Source organism: Carcharhinus amblyrhynchos, chromosome 3, assembly GCF_965287045.1.
Source record: "Carcharhinus amblyrhynchos chromosome 3, sCarAmb.v2.hapA, whole genome shotgun sequence".
Lineage (NCBI taxonomy): Eukaryota > Metazoa > Chordata > Chondrichthyes > Carcharhiniformes > Carcharhinidae > Carcharhinus > Carcharhinus amblyrhynchos.
The window spans coordinates 75,762,990-75,773,412 of NC_137326.1; the positions used below are offsets into that span (position 1 = coordinate 75,762,990).

Sequence of the window (10,423 nt, forward strand, 5' to 3'; positions counted from 1 at the left end):
TCTATGTGTGGTTGGATGGATTAGAAAAAGTTTAAACCATTACTACACAACTTCATAAAGCACATGGAGGCCATTTGATAAAATTTGTCTATTCCAAGATTGATTTTTAGCTCCACAGGATCATGTAGTGTAACACCTATTTTATTACGACCTTCAGTCTTTTTTCAAATGTTTGATTTCTTTAAAAAATATTTTGATAATACAGTTCATATTCTAATTGTATGAAAACATTTCTCTTATCCCAGAATACTTCCTCAAACTGCATGGTGTTAATACTGCAATAGACTGCCCATGGCAGGTTCTGTGCCCGACAAACAAAGTCGTAAAGCAGTGTGTTTTAAAGGTTTTTTTTGTATGTTTCATTAACAGATAGAAAGGTAGTATATGCTTCTCCATGCTTCTAACTTAGCTTTGCAGGAAAATGTAATTGTGCTGTAACCTTGTTGTGGTTTTTTTTTGCTCAGTTTTTGCTTGACGTTTGTTGTATTTGAGGGACAACACACAATGATGGTTATGATTTGAAATGCTTTTTCTTTATAGCTTTTTTCAATAAATTACTAGCTGTCAAATTTAATCATCTAATGTCAAAGAAAATGTTTAGGTGGGGGACTGAATTTAACACCGTACCTCCGTTTCCTCCCAATTCACTTATTATATTTTCCTCCTTCCTTTTATATGTTTATTTTTCTCCTTTTCCTGGATGTCAATTTGCACTTGGTTGTTTTTAAAATTGTTTTACCAATGATTCATGGCCTTCATTTGATGGATGGGTTAGAGGTGCAGAACTTATTTGATTTGAAGGAAAGATGTCTCCATAATCACAATAAGTATTAGATTAACATTGTGCCCAGAATTTCAGTACAAAACGTTTAGCACGTGAACAGGGCATGTTTTGGTTGGTTCCATTCAAAAGGTAGTCTCTCTGTGTCGCAGTTAATTTCTGGCTGCAGATGTTCTGAGTGGAACGTGCTGTTAAACTAAGTTGAGCTTGTTCTAACAGTACTTCAATGGAACTCTGAACACTTCAGTATAAAATTGGTTTCATCCAGCTGGTGACCATTATAGTGTGATGCTGCATGAAGCTTAATGGTGGGGAATTATATTGCATCACAATCATGCTACCATTGCTAATATAGAGAACCGATTCCAAACACTCATTAAAAGTACATACAAGAAGTATATTTTGATGTGTTTGGTTAGGCATTGTCCTTTGCTTGAGTTCAAATGTAGCTCAGATCGATCAAGTCTGGCTTTGGCCAAGATAGGCTAAATGAAAATACTCTCTTAAGGAGTCTGAAATAAAGTGATTCTGAATCTAGTTTTGTGGTTGAGCTTAAAACATGAGTCCATGCAACTTATTGCATGAAGTGAACATTGTGCTGCCATGTTTTGAGGATCATTACTCAGGGTAACAAAAGTCCATGCAAAGCAGCTATTCATCATTGGGTTAAATGAGGGGAGGCAATTAGACTGAATTGCCTCTGACCAGGAGCTGCTATTCCATTTCCTAGCATTTACTTTTTGTTGTGACATTGTCCATGTGTGACACTTAAAACATTAATCCTTGGAGGACTATGAATTGCCAATGTCATTGGTTTATTCATGCTATCTGTTAGAAAATTAAATCTGTAATAACATTTTAAAAATAATTCAAATACTGGACTATGCTGCAGGAATGGTTTCCATGCCAGTGTAAGTCTTCCAGATTGCTTCTATTCTTAATGGTTTTGCCACTCTTTTTGCAACCTACCTACTTCAGGCTGCTTCTGCTGGCAGATAGTAAACACAAAATTTGGAGAGTGATATCAAGATTTTTCTAAAAGGAACAATGTGCTAACAAGATTAGTAATGTTGCAGTTGTCTTGGGAAACTTTTTAATTCTAGACAACAATTTGAAATGATTTGATGGTCAGGTTAAATTCAGCTTGTTTATTCTAGTTGTCGGGTACTTGATAGTGATACAGGTGAGCTAAGGCGCATGGTTTGAAATGGATCAGTGCTTTTGTGTGTCTAATATTGTCCTATCTCTCAGGAAAGGGGAAGAGCATCCTCAGGATAAGGACCAAATCCTGTTGGAGAAAGAAGCTGAGGTAAGAGATGGGATAATGCAGGAAATACCCAATGCCTCTTTTAACAAATCTATTTCTAACTCGTCACTGACTTGATCAAGGGATGGGGGCTCAGTTGATGTAAAAACAATACACTTCTGGCCCACCTACATAAGTTATATATGTGTATATATTATCTATTACATATAATGCAAGGCGAGATACCTGAATTTGGAGTCTTTAAATGACTCAGTCTTGACCGCAGCACTGTTGCCTTGTGATGTTCACTTGGGCCCTTCTTCCGCAGTTGAGGAAACCTAGCTTATTACATGATGCATACAATACAGGTGACTGCTGAATCTCTGCTTTGGACAGGGTTTCTTATCCTGATATTATGTAAAGTCTGTTTGTTAGTGAATCTTCTGTTTTGTGATCACATTTTGAGTGCCTTTGGCTATGATTAATTCTCCCAGTTTGAAGTAGTAACTTTCAGTGGCTCTGCAATGTTTGTCTGTTTGTTTAGTAATTGCTTCAGTGGGCAAAATGTTGCATTGTTCTTTCTCTCAGTTGCGCCGCATGCAACAGATGATTGCCCAGATGCAGGCGCAGATGCAGATGCAAATGCAGAAACCAGGAGGAGATGGAGACACCAGCAGTGTGCACAGTCAGCACGTCTAAACCTGAGAGTAAGTATTAACATGCACAAATTACTAGTAAACCAACTTAAGAGGGATTGGCTAAGAAGTATAGGTGATACAGTGAATGTACTGTTGTTGCAGGTATCCTGGTAATCTGGTGGAACGATTGAGAATGCCAGTGAAGCAGTTAGCTTGGATAAGGGCAGGGGCAGTAAATGTGGATAGTTCAAACTTGTGTGTGGATGCACAGTAATGCTGGGAGGGACTGGGTCGTACATTAAATGTTGGATAGTGAATCTGGGAGAAAAAGATGGCGGGTTGGCATTTTTCTTAGTTTGCACTTTTATGGTTTGGAACTGAAACCATTGCGGGTCTTATGAGAACTTCCTGCAATAAGTTTGCATCAGAGCACAAATGAAGAGCTTAGTTTGTTGAATTGGGATTATATAGGAGGGAATATTGTCTGTATGGTTTCCAGAATAAGAACTTAGTGGGACCGAGGTTCCTACGTTATAAAATCTGGCTTCATTGTCATTTTTTCTTTAAATGGACAAATTTGCAACAGATCACCTAGTAAAAGAATAAGCCTGAACAATGATCTTGCCATTAGTTTAAGACACTAATCAGCTTCTGAATGATTCAGATACGCAATATGATACCAAGCCAGAAGGGTGATTGCAGAGGTGTATTTTGATGTATTTAAAGGGAACAGGGATGAAATTCCAGAATGCTTTGGCTGTTGAAGGCAGCTGCCACTGGTGTGGGTTTAATGGCCACTCCTGTTCCTGTGATCTAGCATGGATCCTGAGCTGAATTTGTTGTTACTCAAGTCTACATGTCTGAGTGCCACAGATGTTAGTTTAAGGGCGGACTGAATGTGGGGTCTATTTCTGAAATCATTCATTATCAGTAGACTTTCAGGATGTACATTACTTCTAAAATGTTATCCTTTTATTTTCATCTGTTCCAGGCAAGACTGAAGCATTCCACCTCCTTGAAGCAGAGGTGGAGAGGAATTTGAAGTGCAGAAAATATGGTAGCCAGTTTTGGCAGCTGATTTCAATGCTTAGTTCACAATGCAGTATTGTAACCTTTGTACCCTTATTTCTGCTGTATTTTTACTGGTATTTCTTTTTTAATATTCTGTATTGCAATGATATTTCATTATCAATTCCCGTTGTGTTAATTTTGTACCTATGTACCTTTTTATGAAGTTGTAGCTTTCTAGTACTTGGTATAAAGTATTTATAACACTGGTTAAGGGTGCAAATGCCATTATTATTGGAAAAAGTTTGACTATAAAGGAGCTGTAGCCAGTTCTATTAAACAATACCATCTGGTTTCATATGTATAGGGTGAGATGGAGAGAGATGTACAAGGTATTGCTGCTGATTCTTAGTATACTGAAGGTAGATGCAGGTTGGACTCCTTTCCTGGACCTTGATATTTAATATTTTCTGGTGACGATCCAGGTTATTGTATGTATTAACAGTTATTGTATGCTATCTCCTCTGTATTGTGTTCTGCACAGTTTATCCTCATTTTGGCTCAACAGAAACTTTTCAAAAGTGCAGTGGTTTAGTGGAAGTCTTGTTCAGTGACGTTTTTCTCTTGTTAACGGACTTGCCTGTTGCTTTGCTGTGGGGCTTGACTCTGGTACAGGGACTCTTGGCCCATGACTTTACTTAGCTAACAGCAGTTTGACGAGCCCTGTCTTTTAGTAGTGCAACTCCATGTGACTGAGCCTTGATCTAGTATCATTTCTTATTTGTTTTGAGGTGGGAAGCGTAGATGGATTGGCATATCATAATTTGAAGGGAAGGGGGAGTTAGTTGTATTCTGTAATGTGTTTGTGGGAAGTACGGCAACAGTGCTGGCTACTGGGTTTTAAGAGATTTGCAAATGGCTCATGAAAATTTAAATCAATGCCTTTAGATGGTAAATTAGATGAGTTTTTTTACTAACTGGAGAACAAGTCTGTTTACTCTGATGCACTGATTTGTTTTTCAGTGTATTTTAAATTGCTTTATTTAATTCCTTATACTTTCAGTAAAACGTTCTTAAAATATAGCCCTTTAGAATTGATGTGATGTGTACACTGCTATGCTGTATGATAATGGGCAATAGCAATATCATAATGTCTTCAGTGCACTGTCACCATTTGACCTGATCATTCACATTCACTGTTAGGAAGCTGCGCATACAACTTTGTGTACTGGGCTGCTTCACTTATTTCATCCTCAGCCCCAACATGAGCCTATTCATGGGTCCTAATTGAAATACCTGTATTGAAGAAAGTGTGTTTCTGATCACTAGATTCATAACAAGGCATGTTAAAATTCTGGTTAGATTGAACATGGCTGCCCTCCGTCTCACACACACACCCAGACATGAGGCGTTCCTTTAAAAGGCCTCAAAGCACCTTCCTAAAGGCTCAATAGGTATGATTGGTTATAGCATATCCAGTTTACTCTGAGTGAGTGCTCAGCACAGAAATGTCAGAGCCTTTGGCTAAGTAGTAAGAATGATGATCATTATTACTACAATCAGATTTGCTTTAAAATTCCTTGCCAATGGTTTAGACTTGCTTCCGGGCACATACTTTCAATTTTTTATCAGTGGTGCTGAGTCTGCCCGAGTGCTTTGTGGCTTGCTGTTTCTGAATTAATTGCTGGCAGACTGTGTTTAGGTGTGCTGAACCAACTATTATGCAAGAACCAGGTGTTTCAAATAAAATGCTGCCTAAATGGGCTATTGTAATGCTTAGCAGAAAAGCTAGTTCATTACATCTTCAAAATTTGAAGGCTCTTAACACCACACTATTGTGATCTTGCAAATGTTGTGCCGTTTATACTAATTATTGCATACTAGTAGGTTATTGAATTACAGGCTCTGGCACCTGTAATTTGGAAGAGCTTGGACCTCGTTTTGAGGTCTTGTGTTTAAATCTATTTATAAAAGTAGCCAAATAAATTCCCTTCACAACAAGGTCTCCAAGCTTTTGCTTCTGTGAAAGATAAAAACATACAGCCTGTGGTTGGAGAGAGGAAAAGAGGTGTTGTAAAATCTACATCCATATTTCCATGGACCTCTGTCAAGGTGTTCGGATTTAGGATTTAACCAGTGAACCTTTTTAAATGTTTGACCTGCAAAAAAGATTGGCTGCCCTGCAGTTGCAGAATTGTGCATGTTAATATTTGGAGCAGTGGAAGTGCAGATATTTGAATGATTAACAGGTGGCAATGTCTAGAATGGAGTTGGGGATGTGGATTGGCATCATGATGGAAATATTTTAGTTAACTGAGAAAGTAGTTGGTCTTGCCATCTCAGACATCTAATAGCATTTTAAGGTATATGCAGTGAGAAGCATGAGTTTGCCCTAATGAGAAATAAGTTGTGTGCTTTGAGCTCCAGTGAGAGTCTGGGTGATCAAATTGTACCTGAATGGATATGTCTCAAAAATCAAATACATGCACTGCAAATGCGATAAATTTAATTTCATTTGGAACATTTCTCAAGAACTGCACAAATTTATGCTCATACATGCAGTTGCACATGTTTAAATCAGTAGCTTTCTTGAAATACTTAAACAAGACACTAAAGCTACTATTTTTGTTTAAGTGGCAAATTATATAGCTGCTGGAAAAGTATTATGGAAATGGGTCTGTTGTGAAAAGAATATTCCTTGATCTAGTGTAATTAGTTATTTGCCCAAATTATGAAGTCACATCTATCTGCTAACTCTTGTGGAAAGCTTTTGATACAGACATCAAAGCACTGCAAATTCAGAAAGGTTCTTTGCTATCACAGAAGTACCTGAGTCATAGTAACGCACAAAGAAGTTCCCACAGCTACTGATTCTTGCCTGCATTTATTTCCAGAGTGGCACAATAGCAAACTAGTGTGCAAACAAGAACTGGGGATGCAGGTTTTGTAGTTTTCAGTTTTTGCACTTGAACAGTATTAAACAAAAGAAGATACACTTGGTGGAGTTGGCCATTTGCCTCAAAGTGAAGTGTCATAATTTGATACCACTCCAGTTGTAAAATGGAATAGTTGGGAGAAACAGCATCATTGTGCCCAACAAATAATAGTCTTTATATCAAAGCCTTTAATATGTGAAATCATTAGCATTTTATTCTGTTGCATGTATATGTGTGGTACATGTTGCCTTTGAAAGCTGGCCCCTTGCTTTGGTGCTAGCTTGTTATGAGACTGAAACAAGAAAAAGGGCACATATTTGTTCATACTTTCTATCATAGACATTTCCAATACTAATTCAGATTTTCCTTTGTCTCCTAATTTTAGTGGGGAACAAATTACAAAATGTTCCTTGTATTTTGGCTAAAATAGTTGAGGGAAAATATCATTGTGTGGGAGGGGGAGGTGGAATGAAAAGCACTAGAAATGCAAGCTGTTTGCAGTTAATGCTCAGACAACTCTGAAGGAGTTTTTGAGTATATTTCTCATCCTAATTGGAGCTTCAGTCACCTATTAAGCATCAAGTTGCCAAGTTATAAAGCATTTTTACTGCCAAAATATTGAGACTGTTACAGTTTTTCTTCATGAGTTTTAAAGTTTGAGATTTAAAAAGCTGTTTTGGAATTGCAAACGATTTCAGTATTATATCTGGTTGCAATGTCTGAATTATATGGTTGATGTAGAAGTGATGCCAAACTCTGTCAGAATATTTTGTCTTGGCCTGTGGGTCAGCCATATCTGTTGATGTACTAGAGATTGAGGCAGTAGTAATTAAACTCAATTCTGCCTGACTGGTTGTTATAACAATGTCATTCCATGCATATTATTCACTGTCATGTCATAATAAACTCATAAAATACCCAGATAGTCTTGCTTTGATTCTATAAACATACTGTGGTTGAAATAATTAGATGACAAACTGTATGATGACCTTGCTAATGATTTCGAACTTTGACAATGTACTGGGTGGGACAGGGGTGGGGGGGGATGCGCGTACACACTGTGGAGCCTGACTGGCACATCCTGCTAGCAATGTTGAACTGCTATCTTTTGGGAAGACATTGAAGTGCCAAATTGGACAACTTTCACCCACCTCATCAATATTAAAATTTGACACTTTTCCCATTACTTGCCCTCACAGTGCCATTAGCACCTGTGGCCATAAAAGATAAAGTCACCATAGGCTATAATCTCCTTTTGAGGGGGAGAGCTAACTGGTGGTGATTAAACCTGAGGATGATCACACCTCAGGCAATGGGCAATGTTGAGAAGGTGGGCCTTCTTGAATAACCTCAACCAGTACAGACAGGAATTGAACTCGCACTGTTAGTGTCACTCTGCATCACTAACCAGCTGTACAGCCAACTGAGCTAACCCCATCATTACCACTCTGTCTTTCTCAGCCTCTGCTCAGAATCACACAGCATAGGAGGCAACTGTTTGACCCATTGTATCAGTGCAGATCATTTGAAAGAGGAGTTTAGTCACTCGCACTCCCCTGTTTTTCCATTGGAATCATGATGTGGGTATGCCGGCGTTGGACTGGCGTAAACACAGTAAAAAGTCTGACAACACCAGGTTTTAGTCCAACCTATTTATTTGATAATATACTCACAAGCTTTCGGGGTTAGTCCTGACGAAGGGACTAACCCCGAAAGCTTGTGAGTATGTTATCAAATAAATAGGTTGGACTAAAACCTGGTGTTGTCAGACTTTTTACTGTGTTTCCATTGGAATGCAGGCGACCAACACATTTTACAGGGGAGTTGAAGAGTTTACCCACTGAGTTACATAGAAACTAGAAGCAGGCGTAAGCCCTTCAATCCTGCTCCACCATTTAGTTTGATCATAGCTAATCATCTTCAATGTCCTGATCCCTCTATTCCCCCAGCCCCCATATCCCTTTAGCCCCAAGAGCTATATCTAATTTCTTGAATTACAGCAGGATGGCAGTGGGATCAATCATTCATTTGCATCAAAATTACATCACAGGCTCTTTGTGCAGTTTGTTTTAGAGGGTGAAGAATGCACTAATCCCCAAGCCACCAAATGTATATTAGAAACTAGGAGCAGGCCATATCACCCTTTTGAGCCTGCCCCACCATTCAGTATGATCATGGCTAATCCTCTGTCATATTCTCACTTTTTCCTCATACCCCTTGATGCCGTTTAAAATAGTTGAAATTCTTTTTTGAGTACGTTCAGTGGCTTGGCTTCAACAACCTTATGTTGTGGAGAATTCCACAGTATCCTTTGAATGAAGACACTTGTCCTCATTTCAGACCTAAATGGTCTACCCTGTCTTGGGTTCTAGGGAAAACCTCTACCCTGCATTTATGTCCGATCCTGTTAGAATTTTATATATTTAATCTGGATCTCCTCTCATCCTTCTAAATTCTAGTGAATTACCAACCCAGTTAAACCAATCAGTCCTTCATAGGACAGTTCTGCCAACCTCGGTATCAGCCTAGTGAACAGCCACTGCACTCCCTCTGGCACGTATATCCATTCTTGGGTAAGGAGACCAAAATTGCATGTCATAGTCCACCAAGGCTCTGCATAACGGCAGGAGGATATCTCTAATTCTCAACTCAAATTGCCTTGCAATGAAGGTCTACATAATATTTGCCTTCCTAATTGCTTGCTGCACCTGCTTCTCCATTTTCATTGGCTGGTGCACAACTTCCCAATATATCACTATTTCAATAATACTCTATTTTTCACATTGGAGTATAAATAACTACACATTTGGCCATGTTGTACTGCAACTTCCATGTTTGCCCATTTACTCAACTTGTCTAAATTACCTTGAAGCTTCACTGCATCCTCCTAGTTTTGTCATCAGCAGATTTGGAAATGTTACCTTGTCTGTGATAGTAGGGTGATGAAAGTGCTGGCACTGCTACTCTGCAATTCTGGGGGTTGAGTGTTGGCATTCAGTGCCACCACTCACCATATCACACATTTTTGAAATTTCCTACAATTAACCAGTGATCTGTTTTTACCACTCCATTTCTATGGGGTTTGCAAATCTAAGTCATTGAAGTTGTGTGCTTTTTTTTTGTCCCATTGTTTATCTCAATTCTGTGCAGCCACATAGGTAATATTTTCTGAAATGTGGCACATAAACACTGATGTCTAGACCAGCCCATTAATAGTGAATATGGAGTGAGGAAAGCAGTGCAACTATTGCTGTCCCGGTCAGACTTGGGTTTCTAAATCCTGTAAGTTCCAAGCACCTGAACATATTATTTCAGTGAGCTATACTGATAGCCAATGCAAACTCATCAGGTGGATTTACTAGGACGGTACCAAAGATAAGGGATTTCAGTTATGTGAAGACACTGGAGAAGCTGAGATTGTCTTGGGCTAGAAGATTGTTAATTTAATAGGTGTTCATAATTCAGGATAAACAAAGTGAACCCATTTTCACTGGTAGGGGAGAGTTGGTAACTGGAGGACATTGATTCATGATTGGCAAAAGAAATAGGGAGATGTGTTTTTACACTGATCTTGAATGCACTGCCTGGAGGGTGGTGGAAGCTAAAACAATGCAGCATTAACTTTCAAAAGAGCTGGATTTCTACTCAAAAAGGAAAACATTTGTAGGGTTATGGGGATAGAGTGGTATGGGATTAGTTGGATATCTCTGCCAAAGATGGCACAGTTATGATAGACCAAATTGCCTCCTGTGCTGCATAATTCATATGACACGTGCAGCACAACCTTATGCATGGAACTCCTTAACAGCACTAT

The 10,423-nt window shown here is 38.8% G+C and overlaps 1 protein-coding gene across 3 annotated transcripts in view; it reads left to right on the forward strand.

Annotated features, from left to right (window-relative positions):
- Positions 1-7,547, forward strand: part of LOC145340865 (septin-2) — an 89,645-nt gene extending 82,098 nt beyond the window's left edge. For all 3 annotated transcript variants that reach the window (XM_080185333.1, XM_080185335.1, XM_080185334.1), the window contains 3 exons: positions 2,033-2,090; positions 2,616-2,734; positions 3,657-7,547. In XM_080185333.1, the coding sequence (XP_080041459.1) occupies positions 2,033-2,090; positions 2,616-2,726 (169 nt within the window). In that variant the 3' untranslated portion in view covers positions 2,727-2,734; positions 3,657-7,547. The remainder of the gene's footprint in view (positions 1-2,032; positions 2,091-2,615; positions 2,735-3,656) is intronic.
- Positions 7,548-10,423: the final 2,876 nt, after the last annotated feature.